This window comes from Cydia strobilella, chromosome 4 (genome assembly GCF_947568885.1).
Source record: "Cydia strobilella chromosome 4, ilCydStro3.1, whole genome shotgun sequence".
Classification (NCBI taxonomy): Eukaryota; Metazoa; Arthropoda; class Insecta; order Lepidoptera; family Tortricidae; genus Cydia; species Cydia strobilella.
Genome location: NC_086044.1, coordinates 1,503,331 through 1,518,668, shown reverse-complemented (window position 1 = coordinate 1,518,668; position 15,338 = coordinate 1,503,331). Strand labels below are relative to the sequence as shown.

General features: G+C 38.1%; 1 protein-coding gene across 1 annotated transcript in view; it reads right to left on the bottom strand.

The window, feature by feature from the left end:
* The window catches only part of LOC134740894 (laminin subunit alpha-2), a 313,744-nt gene that overhangs the window by 63,478 nt on the left and 234,928 nt on the right, over positions 1-15,338 (bottom strand). The window contains exon 21 of the mRNA XM_063673547.1: positions 4,545-4,651. Within this exon, the coding sequence (XP_063529617.1) occupies positions 4,545-4,651 (107 nt within the window). The remainder of the gene's footprint in view (positions 1-4,544; positions 4,652-15,338) is intronic.

Here is a 15,338-nt window from a genome sequence, read left to right as displayed (position 1 = left end):
AAAAGAAATATTAGTAATTTTATCACCCAAAACAGATTAGGAAAGAAAATGAAACGATTATCGTTCTAAAAACTTGTTATTTAATTGTACAGCGAATAAAATTATTTAAATAAGTTAATGTGACGTCACAAAGTTTGTGACTCCCCCCCTCCCCCTTGTCACAGCATGTCACATTTTCTTGACCCCTCCCCCCGTACGGTATGGTACGTATATAATATACATTGTGTAAATCCAATACGGCCATTATATTAAACCAGGTTATTATAGAATTTATCCATCTAATCATTAATTAAGAAGTATTTTAAGTTACACTTAATAATAATAATAAATTAATTAGCCCGCAGGGCAGCTTGTGGCGAGCTGTTGGGGAGTGACGACCCCACGGACCCGAGTGCTCCAGAGAGTCGGTCAGGGTCTCCGTCTCCGGAGTGTCTTCGTCGGTCGGAGTGGACCCCAAGGGGACTCTCAGCTCTGGCTTGCCTTCATTGGCCGTCCAGAGGGGAGTCGTAAGAGCTATAAGCTCCAGGGGTGGAAGTGAAAGATGCATAAGACGCGAGTTGGCACAGTGGCTGCTAACAGCCACTGGGTAGAAAGCGGCGCACACCTCTCGACACCCCTGAGCCGCTCACACCGGTGTTGCTCCTGGTCGTCTTCACGACGGCAGTTTCAGGGGCCCATCTAGTCAGCGGCAAGTCACCACCTGCCTCGATAACGTGTTTTAACATTGTTATGGCAGGTGTCCGGAGTTCTTTACAATAGCCCAGTCTCATTGTCCACCCAAACTTCAATCCATAGACCGGTATACTGTTCACTTTTTCTGCAATAGTCCCAATGCCTGCTGCGACCGGTTCATGAGTGTCTATTGTTGCGCCTCTGAACGGGTTCCAGCAGGCGTTCTACATGACATTAAAGCTCTCCAAGGGGCCTCTACGTGTTGTATCTATATCCCCACGCAAGCCTATCAAAAGACCGCGATTTATAGGCCCGTGATATCGAAGGAGATACAAATAATAAATTAAATAATATTTATATAATAGTTACACCTAATTATGTTTCCGTAATTATTAAAAAAAAAAAATACCGAGCAGATCTACATGCAAACATAGAGACATAATATGACATGACATTACGATACTAGCTTTTTAATAGTAACTGCCAACAGGCGTTGACAGTTACTTTAAAAAGCTCGTATCCCGTAACTTGTGTGGTTATTAGTATTGCGGGCCGAACTATTTTGTATGGTTAAAATTTTCATTGTATTTCTAAGCCAAATCTATCTCGCCGTTTAAATATTCGCCCGTATTGAATTTACACACTGTATACGTGGTAGTTCTGTCGATAGTTATGACATGACTTATATTGACCGGGATATAGACCGTGATTACCTTTTGTTGTTTTTGTGTTTTAGAATGAGGGTAGACAGAGTGCTGTCTACACAACTTTGACACCCACCCGCTATCTTCAGTCACCCGTGAACATGATGCATGTAACTGCGTCGAAATATCGGGAGCTCACAAATAATACAAAAGGTAATCACGGTCTATATCCCGGCAATATAAGTCTAGTGAAACTAACCGTGAATCATTCAAAACTATAGTTATGACATGGACTGATTTTGATTAGTGATGGGCTGATGGCTTACGAAACTATTTATGTCGACGACCGGTCTGGCCTAGTGGGTAGTGACCCTGCCTGTGAAGCCGATGGTCCTGGGTTCGAATCCCGGTAAGGGCATTTATTTGTGTGATGAGCACAGATATTTGTTCCTGAGTCTTGGGTGTTTTCTATGTATTTATGTATTTGTATATTATATATATCGTTGTCTAAGTACCCACAACACAAGCCTTCTTGAGCTTACTGTCGGACTTAGTCAATCTGTGTAAGAATGTCCTATAATATTTATTTATTTATTATGTACACATATAACGGCGGTCGAAGGGTTTAAATGACCCATTTTCCCTGCCCATCCGCATTTCTTCAAGAATTAACGGCCTTAGCATTTCCCAGACACTAAAATAGCACATTTGCTCAACAAACCTTTCATACAACTGTCACATTGACATTTTACACGGCCAAAACGAAACATCCTAACTCCATAAACACTGGTTACACTGATTTAAACCTTAATGTTTTAAGAATAAGGTGCAATTTATTTTTAGTGATGATCTTTGTTGAAATACGAGAGAATCAGGGCAGAAATTATAGGGATATTATGATAATTGATATTATTAGGTATAACATACAGGGTGTACATTTTAAAGTGACTCAAATTTGGTATTTTCGGCGTATGTCTTTCCTATCACGGAACAATGGTGTTCCGGACCTTTGGGAGGCGTGCGCGGAGCCGGAGCCGACACCTAGAGCCCCTTTGGACACTTTAATGAAATGCTAGGGGTACACCGAGCGGATGCTACCTTTGCCTGTGTCATGGGACGCACACAGAGGCCGCACCCGCCAGGGTGTGAGGACTATTGAAAGATTTGAGAGTTGATGGAATCTACAACGAGCTAGGTTATTGGGTGAAAGCGATGGACTAAGTACTATCAAAAATCACTTGCAGTTTCTATGTGTGAACGGCACGTCTGTACACGCGTCATGCGTCATAGTGTGAGTAAGTTGCTTAAAAGTACGCCAGAAGTCCGTCAGATTTCTGTCGCGGGGCGAGGTATTTCGAGTCTGGGCGGGGCGGTGCGTGGCCGTTCTGTATGATAATACTATTACTTATTCTGTGACTGAGCTATGGGATAAAAAAACCGGATTAGTTACACGCACTGCTCCGATTCGGCGTATTATTATTAGAATGTATTGGTATTATCATGCTGCTTACAAATGTCATAATTTGAATAATATGTGATGTTACTTTTACAGTATTAGTGTTTTTGATGCATTTTAACTACTACTTGACTGGAAATGAAGAAGGAAACAGCTGTACGCAGTGTCTTACGTAAGCGAACAACTTGCGAACCAGAAGCGAAGCGGCGCGGCGCGGCGGGCCCACGGCGTTCGCGTTCGCAACGAGATCGCCCACGTAGGACACTTCTATGTGTCAAAGGATTGATTCACCCCGCGCCGCGTCGCTCCGCTTCGCGTTCACGTGTTGTTCGCCTACGTTAGTACGCTGCGTTAGAGTTAGCTAAGACTATGCATAGATTTAATAGTGACCATAAGTGTAGGGGTTATCATAAAACGTCAATGTATTTTCATACATTTACATACACTTATGTGACACGACTACACTGCAACGACTGGCAGCTTTAATCTATTATATCTAAGTTTCAATCGTGATTGCATGTACAGTGACAGTCAAGGGCATACATATATTATACATTTCCAGTTTCAAAAATATGTGTACGCTCTTACACCTTAGACAATAATGTCGTGTTTACATATTTTTGAGCCATTTGTCCGGATCGATATTTTTGCTTTCGACTGTAGGTATACCGAAGCGTAAATAATTTCGATCTCATCTCTTTTGCCATCCTGTATAAAATTAAATATTAATACGTGTATTACGTGTTAACGGAGTGTAAAACCCTTAGTACAGTCAATGTAAAAATATGTGTGCATATAACTTACGCAAACATATGTCCCATAGTTCTTAATTCGCTGACATAAGAGCTATGGGAAATATTTTTGAGTATGATGTGTGCATCCATATTTTTACACTTGACTGTACCTACATCCGGTAGAATTAGGATTTTGTAGCAAATTATCGTTCCAAGAATGTACGGTACGCTAAACTGTGCCCATAGATTCTAAGAAATATCTCGCTAGGAATGTTGAACTAATCAGAGGTATCCATTACTTTACATAATCTCTTATAGAACAAATACTTCCCCTTGAATTTAAGTTATAATCCCCTAGAAATAGAGTCGTTTTTAAAAGTTGCACGGTATGGGATACGAGGTTGTGGAAATTCGCAGTCATGTTAATTCGTTGTGTTTATGTCTAATTGGAATTCGTGATTTATGGAGTGGTGGTAACTATAATATTTAGCGTATTGATAAATCGATGGTAACGGAAAACGGGTTTTCCAATTATTTTCCTGGAAATGGACTTGTTTCAGCTTGGGCGAAAATTCTTTCGTATCTCCAGATGTTCTCTTCTAGAGATCGACACCTACAGTCTACACTGTCCGGAGCGTATGTTACACACACTGCTCCGAGCCGTGCGGCGAACAGTTACAGCCTTACCTCGCAAGTGTCACACGCACGCCCCGTGACGTGTAGTCGACATCTACAGTCTACACTGTCCGGAGCGTACGTTACACACACTGCTCCGAGCCGCGCGGCGAACAGTTGCAGCCTTACCTCGCAAGTGTCACACGCGCGCCCCGTGACGTGTAGTCGACACCAGCCTGTTACACTGTCCGGAGCGTATGTTACACACACTGCTCCGAGCCGTGCGGCGAACCGTTGCAGCCTTACCTCGCAAGTGTCACACGCGCGCCCCGTGACGTGTAGTCGACACCTACAGTCTACACTGTCCGGAGCGTATGTTACATACACTGCTTTGAGCGGCGCGGCGAACAGTTGCAGCCTTACCTCGCAAGTGTCACACGCACGCCCCGTGACGTGTGTCCGACATCTGCACTGTCCGGAGCGAATGTCACATACGCTGCTCTCCGAACCGAGCGGCGAACAGTTGCAGCCTGGAACAAAAAAAAAGACTTTACATACGGGTATTACAAAATTACAATAACAAGGTCAAGTTGGAGAAAAAATTATATTTTGCACAAAAGTTCCATAAAATGACAATCTCTCGTTTTATTCCTAAAATTTAAATTTCGCTAATAACAATAATGTATCAGGATTCTTAACACATTTTTAACGCGCGAATCGCATATTCAACAATTTTGATTCCATTTTCATTTTCAACCATATTTATTTCTCTTAAGATTTAAAATCGAACGTAACCTTTTAGAATTCATCTCTCCATTAAATACACAAAAGCTTTTAGCATAATTACAAGAGTAAGCCACTTTACATGGTTTTGTTATCTGTGCACATAATTTTGCGCGCTGCACTAGATTAAGCGGCTATTATTAAAGCACTTGTACAGCTAGTAGTCGGATAACGGTTGTAAACAAGATTCCATCGGGTCATTCTAAAATAGAATGGTAAAAAATATACAATTTCGATAAAGCTCACATCATATTCGGAAAAGGGCTGTTTCTGTTAGGAGGGATCAAAGTGGCACTTTTCTGTTGTAGGACATTCTATTGCCAGTATAAAATATTTACATAATGAAATATGAAACATAATTGATTAGGGTACCTACAATTAATTTACAATCGATTGCGTACGTGCATACAATTTTTTAGTTTAAACATAGAGTAACTTATACTAGAGCGGTACTGTCATAGTAAATTTTGTAACCCCAGTAAATTCACTGCCATCTGTCGACACACTTTAAAACTAAAAATAAATATTTATAAAAATATGATAAAATGTATTTAAATATGGATAAATGATTTTTTTATTTGCATTAATTATTTTTATATGATTTTGACCCATGTTCTTTCACTGGTATGCGTTAAAATTATAAATAACAAACGAAACAGTCAACGCCCTCTATACGAGTGTAGGCCAAAACTAGTGGCGCCATCTGATCGAGAATCAAATTTTCGTGATTTTCGAGGCACGTTTTTTCCTTAGACTGTATCCATCTATTACGGAGTTATATATATCTTTGGTTTAAATAATATTTTTCGGGCAGACAGACGGACAGCGGAGTCTTAGTAATAGGGTCCCGTTTTTACCCTTTGGGTGCGGAACCCTAAAAAGGTAATACTTTTTCATTCATGGATTTAGTAGTAGAAACAGAAACACCCGTTTAGTTTTACAACGATTGCCACGCTTTTAGCAAAGTAACCATATCTTATTAATAATGGATTTCGCGATAACTATAACTTTTTGCCAGAGATGGTGAAACTCCGGGTTGTGGATGTTGAGTAGGTAAGGATGAATTCATTAAAAAATCTGTTTTTTAGCTCCCTAAAAAGGTCAGAAGTAAACAAGATTTTTATGACACTGCAATAATGAAATTATCTTGACTTTTTTTAATTTTAGCGCTTTTAACTTACCTCTGTGGAGTCTCAGCTGCAGAGATAACTAATCCAGGTTCCAGGTGTATAGAAATTTGTTTGCAGGGGGGTCAGCTATATCTGTCGCTGACTGTACATGTCACATTTAAACTTACCTACGTCATTAGTACCAGAGGTAACAGCAGGGTATCAACTACTAGGAATTAGCACGACGAGAGATTAAATAAAGAGAGAGAGAAATAAGAGAGATTAAATAAATAGACAAATGAAAAGCAGACTGGATTTCTTTATATATGTTAATTAGTTAGTTTTGCTGGGCATTTTTCGTAAATCGACATCCAATGTGCCTATTTTGCGTCAAACCAGGTAGCGCTACTCTAACCACCCCAGCTCCTCCACGAAGCCTAGCAAAGTCTTCAGGTTGCTAGTTGCCTCCTTCAGCGTGCATGGATTCCCTAGGTATTTGCTCCTATATACTTCTACCTGTTTACATATGTTACCGGTAATCTGTATAATTCGGTATTGTATGCAATACAGGCAATGTATAGAATATCTAAAACGTTTAGGTAATGTATGAAATATTATTCATTTTATACTTTATATTCTTTACAATATCAACTGCGCAACCGGCAATGTGTAAAGAGCAGGCTCCAATGAGATGTTCGTTTGCAAAAATTGCGGACCGCAGTCACTTCTGATCTTTGTGGTAACCCGATGTTGCCGGGCTGAAAAGTGGTGCCGTTACCCTCACCAGCCCTTTGAATTTCCCCCTTACAATTCTCATATATTCGCTACCGAAAAAATCCCACCCTTTGCACAAATCGGAATAATTTGAGTCTAGCTCTTAGCATAATTAAACTTACCTAATTAATATTGGTATCAGTTTAAAGAACGTGTAATTACCTCTACATTAACATACTTTTTTGTTTTCAAAAAGTATTATTTATATATATTACTTTGTTTTAAAGTTGCAAATACAAGTTTGAAGGGCTTAGGTTATGCATGTTTGCTTTGCTCGCTTCGCTCGTCGTCGCACCTATCTTGACTTCTGTCACTTACATTTCCTTATTTAAGACATTTCCCGTGTACTAGCAGGTATTTTATTCTATAGAATCCCTAGGAATTGTATACATTACCTAGGTAAAGAATGTAATGGACAATAATATTCAATTTAATAGATTACGAAACATCTACTACACATACATCTTCATGAAGTATTCAATCTCGTTCGCCACAGTTAATAAAACAACATAACGGTCCTATAATCAAGTCAAATGCAAATGCATACAGATATAATCCATTACCTATAACCAATTAGGCAATTGCGAGACACCTACATACTATGGGAAGCGATGATGACAGTTATTTTATTGATATAGACGTCAACTGTGGGCGGGTCATTAGATTTGTGCTTGCGTCTAAACTCCGTCAAACCATACTAAATCTATGAAAAGTTTGCCGGAGTTGAGTCTGACCGCAGTCATATAATTTGAGAAAGATCCGGCCGGTTATGTCGATTCAAGCTTAATTGGCAGTTAAATATTTTGATTAAGTTAGAGCCGCACACGATATTAATGTAGTGTAATAAGGTTATATCGATTGGCCATATTATACTGCCTCATGCATGGTGACTACTTCAAAATTAGATTGGAAATAATCGTGCAGGAAATGTCAGGATTTTTAAGGCGATGTTCGGACTTTCTTCAGGATATTCCGTATTTCTATGTGTGTAGTTGAGAGCGGTGTTGTTAAAATTGGTCCAGTGTCTGTTAGGTAACACAATAATATTAGGTACCAAAGATATATGTAACTCATATTACCTACGAAATGTCTATGATACTTCTACATTCATGTATTAAAGCGAATAAAATTAGCTCACCCAAAAAGACTACATTTTGTAGAAAACGGTATTATCACTCTCAATGCTAATGATAAAATAATATCTTTCGCAACCGGGCCTAGGCAGGCATTCTGTACAATTACTTATCCGCGTAATTGAAAGCAAACAATGACGTATTGTGGCAGCCGAGCCCTGCGCACGCGTCGACGTAATGAAGATAAATCGATTCGATGTATATTACAATTGTGTAAATGGTGTAATTGTCAATTATTCTCGGTTTATTTGGTGTATTTTGTGCCTAGAATCAGAGTAAAATATGACAGCTTTAAAGTTGGTACCTTATTATCGAGTTTCTAAAAAGTTGGAAAAGTTCACGGAAATTTCGGGAAAATTTGTCAGAAAATTAAGGAAACTTTCATTTGGAAATCGAAAATTTCGATCCCTTTGCAAAAATATGTCATGGAAATTTCGCAATTTTGGAAACTTTTCGACGGCACATCAGCAGCGATGGTGGCGTTTTTGTCACTTGTCATATCATGCGTCACTTTCGCACTTACGTACATGTTAGAGCGTGACTGGCATGGTGACAAATCATAGACTGCAGCCGTCCGCCATCTTAGCCCCGCAGTACTTACTCTAAAGGCTACATTCTAATTGCGACTGTAGCAGCAACGCTTTTGCAGAAAACACAAAACAGGCGACGCGATGCCAATATGTCACTTTTCTAAATAAATTGAATTGCTAACTTTGCTGTATTGCTGTCACAATACGAACTTTTAGCTCCGTTACTCAATTTATCAAAAAACTACAACTTGGCGTGACGGTAAGTGGTTTTGCGAAAGTTAGCTTATGGATGTAAGTCTTGGAGAGTATAGATTAGATTAGTTTAGATATATTTATTTCACAACATATGATTACAGTACAAATTACATTAATGTCAATTTATAAGAACATTGTGATCGTCAGAAATAAATTTAAATAATAGCAAAACAATCCAATATTAATTTCATTAATTATACATTATATGAAAAATTTCCCCTGAGAAGGATCGTCAAATAGTAACAATAATAAACAAGGAAAATGTCAAAAATGGTATGCGATGCGGAATAGTCCGCATGCAAATTAAAACAAATAGCGATGAATCCATACCCTAACAGCATTTATACGTCATTATGACGTCAGCGACATCATTATGACGCATTAATTACGTCATTATGACGTCGCTGACGTCACTTTGCTACCTGGGTAAGCATAAATGATATTGATCACGTTTAAATAGAGCAGTCACACACGTGTCTAAACTTAGTAGCCGTTTCCGAGCTACGCGTGATTGACAGACAGACAGACCGGACGGCCGACCCAGTTGTACGCGCAGATTACTATTACCAATAACCTATTAATAGGTACTATAGTTTGGTTTAGAGATAAGAGACACTTATAGTTAACGCTATCTCTACTGAGCTCGTTCACTTACCTGTACCACAGACAATATAACTCCGTAAGTTATATTGTCTGTGCCTGTACTAACAATGGCATTCTGTTAAACAAAAGCTATTATTTCTTTTGTGTGCGCGCGTGGCCTTTGTGCCTGAGGCTCACACACAATTGGCCACGCGCGCAGGCACAAAGGCCACGCGCTTACACCAAAGAAATAATGCCTTTTGTTTAACAGAATGCCATTGTTAGTACAGGTAAGTGAACGAGCTCAGTAGAGATAGCGTTAACTATACCTATAAAGTATCGTGTAACCTGTAACCTAATACTATAAATACGTAGAAAACTCTCTGACCTTACCTTTAAGGGGCCCACTGACAGTCCGCCGGACGATATCGGCCTGTCAGTTGTTCGGAAGTTTCGGAACTGTCAAATTTTTATACTATCTGACTGCCTATATGAAATGTAACACCTTATTGTGTACATGACAATGCAATATTGAATAAATGACCAAATGACATTACAATCCAACACGTAGTTTTAAAATGAGATCGAAACTCCATTTACATTGATGTATGGGAAGATGAAATTCGGCCGAGCTTGTTGGAGACTTGTATACTTAGATGGATAGGTTGATATAAAATGCATGTAATGACGACATATATATGTAAATACAAACTTTACGACGTCATCAAATTATTACAAAACTAAATTGGTAAAATCTAGATAATAGAGTCATAAAACTAAAGATCATATCGGCATTTACCTTTCCATGTTTTATAGCATTTTAACAACTGTCATGGTTGAATTCTAACAAGTGCGAGTCACTCGCCCGCCGAGGGTTCCGTACAAATTTAATTTTTAGTAGTTGTTATGGCGGCAAACAGAAATACATCATCTGTGAAAATTTTTACTAGCTGTCACGGTTCATGAGAAGCCTGGTGACAGACAGACGGACAGTGGAGTCAGTATGTATTAGGGTCCCGTTTTTACCCTTTGGGTACGGAATCCTAAAAAGTGAAATAAACCAAAGAATTACGAGACATCTGGGGCATTAAATATTTTTCAAAATAGTAATGGTTACTGATGTGTAGATAAAAAGCATTTTTTACTATTAAGTCGCAAATGTAATGGATGTTTGTTGTGTAATACTTGGAAACATTGATAAGGATTTAAAAGAACAAACTAAATAGGTTTTACAGTACATATGGTGCTACTTTCTCGCACTAGTGCGGGAATGAGCACTTTTCGTACATGTGTCGAAAGTTTAAAGGGCCATATGTACTGTAAAACGTTGTACGATACACGTGCGAAAAGGTAATTCGCAACTCGTGTCGATTTAAAACACTCCCTGCGGTCGTGTTTTAATTTATCGCCACTCGTTTCGAATTTCCTCTTTTCCGCACTTGTATCGTAAATAACTATTACAGTACATATGGGGCTACTTTACCGCACTAGTCCGATAATGTACTGTAAAAAGTTGTACGATACATGTGCGAATAGGTAATTCGCAACTCGTGTCGATTTAAAACACTTCCTTCGGTCGTGTTTTAATTTATTGCAACTCGTTTCAAATTGCCTATTCATCGTACTTGTATCGTAATGTACTATTTGCGTAGTGGGTAAGAAACGCCGAAAGACTAAAATTTTTAACGCTGTTGTAAAGACACTTCAATACAAAAAATACGTAAAAATAAAAAAAAATAACAAAATGTGTCAAAGTTTAGTAAAAGGTCCCACTTTGTCGATTCTACTTTCAAAGTTACGGACATAGTGAAAACTGGCAAAACTTCATCAAAAATCAGTTATTTTGACAAAAACTGACATAACATTTTATCACACTAGACTTTATGAAATGAGTATGAGATATAAGAACTATATTAAAATGCAAATTTTATGTATGTTTAGTCTTCACTCATCAATCAAAGTCTGTGATTGTGCGCAAGAGCAAGGCAAAATGAACTGAAAGCCGCCAACCTCGAAAAATCTGAAATCGTTATCTGCCTCTCTATTGCACTTGCACATTCGAGCGACAGAGGCAGATAACGTTTTTAGATTTGAAATTGATTTTAGGCCCTCTGATTTGTAGCTCGCAACTAATTATCGCTACGAACAGATTCGTTAATTACGAATGTCGGTCAACCAGCAGAGATCAAAGGCGGGACCTATTCCTAGTATTCTCATACACATCAGAATTATTACAATCGTTCCACTGTAAATCATGATTCATACAAACTAAGAAGTAAATAACTTACAATATTGCAGAATTAATTGGAATTTATGTACGAAATATTTGATATTTACCAGTTGCTTTTCGGTGAAGGAAAACATTGAGGAAACCGGACTAAAACCAATAAGTACTATAAGTAGGCCCTATTTATTAACTATTGATGTCTGTATTTAATGTGAAAATCATTTGTGGGTCTAGAATAAAGAACTAGTCAAACTATTTTAACGAAAAAAATCACATTAAGATTCAAAAACAAAAAAATTTAACTATATCGTAATGTTCAGTTTTTGTTTTTGAACTTCTTGTTTAGCCAAAATAGTATCATCATTGCTAAAATGCGATAACATTAATTAAAATGACCACTCGAAAGTCTATTTGCCGATATCCCATTTCGCCCCGTTCTCCTCTTTTATATTCCCGTTCCCTTCGGCGTAAACTTATCAGTTCGCAATCACGATATCATAAACCATTGTCAGTACAGTCGAAGTAAACGTATTTACTTATATTTACACTTTTGAACAGTCGCCATCAGATATATCTGAGCGGTCAAGGCTCTCACAAATATCTGAACACGCCTCTATTGTCAAGGCGTTAGAGTGCGTGTTCAGATATTGTGAACACCTCGGCCGCTCCGATATATCTGATGGTGACTGTACTTTACTCGTTTGAAATGAGGCTGAATATGTAAGGGCGTAAGGAAATATGACGTTGTCATCAAAAGGTTTTAAAATTGCTTGTATCTTTATACGAAAAACCTGTCAGGGCGTCTTTTTGGCACACGACAATGTGCCTTTTGCTTGAAAACGACACAAATGGAGAAAATCTGTTATGAATGCAGTTATAATTTAAAAAAATCTCTACCAAATGGTATATGTAACGTCTCGATATCTTGAAAAAATGTTCCTTACAACCCACGAAAAAAATGTGTTCCAATTAAATTTTTCAACGCGTTTCGCTGTCAGTAAAAAAAAATTTTTTTTGAGACATTTTGGCGCGACTTCGTGTACGATACGCTTTTTAATTTTGCATCAGAAATTCTTATCAATCAGTGCTGTGACTGTACATAACACCTCGTTACAAATGGCCCCAGGCTACCCATTTGAGATATTAACTATGAATTTGTTTGATGTATTTTACTGTTTGAACGTGTCGACGATAATTTAGTTTTAATGTTTCATAAATTTAAGAGAAATTGTTTCAAATCGTTAAAGTTTGATCGTAATATTCGTAATGAAGGTACCTGATATAATAGTTCAATCCATTTATAATATATGGAAAAATATAGTATAATAAAATATTCACATCCTTGTGTCATTTTCACATTAGTGAATTTTTAATTCATGGGTTAGGTACACAAAACATACGATTACCATATTTTCTTCCTTTTTATTTAGATGAAAACTATAAAATTGTTGACAGAGTTTTTATATGGAGGCTCGAGTACTTTTGAACTACACTTCATTATTAATAATAATAACTCAATAAAGGACTCTACTCGTGAGTCGTGACTTGAGGGGATCCCATGCCCCAATGACCTTCGATCTGAATCCCTTAGTTTTCTAGTTTTTAGTACGAAAAAGTGTTTTCAAGTTCCTAGCAACACTAAGCGCCATCCCACTAACCCGGGGTTAAACCGTTAACCCAGTGTCAAACTGTACTGGCAAAGATAATTTAGTATCGAGGCGTATTGTCAAAGTAAATTTACTGCCATCTTTCGACACATGATTTTAGAACGCCATTTGACTTTGATCTTTGATCTTTCACTGAAATGTGTTAAAATTGATAAATATCAAACGGTTTCGCCATCTACACGAGTATAACCACCTGTATATATGTATATGTATATACGCTTGTTTGATACAAATAAACATTAATTAATTAATTAATTCATTCATTCATTCATAGGCCAAAGGTATGGAGCCATCTTTTCGAACATAATTTTTTCTTAATTTTTGGAGGCACGTGTTTTAGGGTTCCGTACCCTACGGACCCCTAAAACGGGACCCTATTACTAAGATTCCGCTGTCAGTCTGTCTGTCCGTCTGTCACCAGGCTGTATCTCATGTACCGTGATAGCTAGAAAGTTGAAATTTTCACAGATGATGTATTTCTGTTGCCGCTATAACAACAAATACTAAAACCAGAATAAAATAAATATTTAAGTGGGGCTCCCATACAACAAACGTGATTTTTTTGCCGTTTTTTGTGTAATGGTACGGAACCCTTCGTGCGCGAGTCCTACTCGCACTTGGCCGGTTTTTTTCTTAGACTTTAGTTATCTTACACGGAGTTATATATATCTTTGGTACTGGTAATCATGGTAACTCCAGGTTTAACCAGTTAACCCCGGGTTAGTGGGATGGTGCAAGTTTAGACGCACTCTAGTGCTATAGTTTAGTAGCTGGCCACTTGCCTTAATTAGTAGAGCAGTCGAGAAAGTAATTAGCACAGCTCGGTCTTGTTATTCCCATATCGACCACTAAGTTACAAATGAACCAGGATAGTATGACCTTCGATAATGTATATTTGTTACTAATTGGGAGGTCAAATGTTGGTAGTTATCTTAAAAATATGCATGACTAGAATGTTTGACCTCGTCCTAAAGAAAGCAGGTCTTTCGTGAAATACCTGGGTTTATAGCTGTACTTTAGGTATAATCAGCATCATAATACATATTGTATACTCTGACAAGCCAAATTCGTCAGAATCCCTTAGACCTAAGTACACTTGTAACTTGTAAGTTTTACCACAGAGTTTTACTTAACGTAGGTAGGGACACAGCTATACTACAGAATGAGAGATGAACATCATTATCTCATTCTAACAAATAGCTTTGTCCCTACTTACGTAGTGAAGTAAAACCACATCATAGACATAGTCTATACAAGTAGTTATAGACGCGCCACCGAGCGACCGGGGATAAGAAGGTATTCATTTAAAATTTGGGCAGCATAGGATTTTTTCTCTTTCACTCTTATAAATTTCGGTATTTCGCCATCGCCTCCTACCTATGATGCCACCCGGTCGGTGATAAGGATAAAGCATGGCACTTTTCTCTTTCCTCTTATAGGAATCGCAATAACACTATCTTTCTCTATCAAAGAGTGTCAGGCCCTTGATGTAGATACAGTAATGCTACTCGTACCTCAGTCATCCTCAGTACAGGAATGTTAACTGACAAAATCTATACCTTATTCCCAAGAAATAAGGTCCAAAGATAGTCAAGATGGAAAGTTGAATCAAACACTCGTTGCACGCGAATACGTAGTGTACTCTCTGTCACACCTACCCGCTGTAGGTAGGTGTGACAGAGAACACACTATATATTCAATTCACGTGCAGAGAGTGCTTGTTTCCACTAGTATTATCGCAGTAACGTTTGAATACGATAGCAATTAGTGACTATTTAATGATGCTAATTGTATGTAGGTGTAAATGAGTACTAATTTGTAATCTTATTGGTGTTTGTATCATGGTTTGTGGGTATTTACGTAAAGCGAAGTGAATACAAAGTTGTGTTCGCATTCTGACTGGAATATCTTGATGGTAATATTTATAGTTGGTCAAGCAAATCTTGTCAGTAAATAGGAACAAAAAAACCTATACTCGTAACCTATACTATAAATTAATGGGGGTAAAATAGGTAATTTCTAAACGTTATAATACCTCATTATTATTCACAACGACGGGACTTAATCGCGTAAAATAAGTTTTAAATTTAGCTCCGACGTTTCGAGAACGGCGTTGTCCCCGTGGTCTCGGAGAAGACTGGCTAAAGTTGACATCAA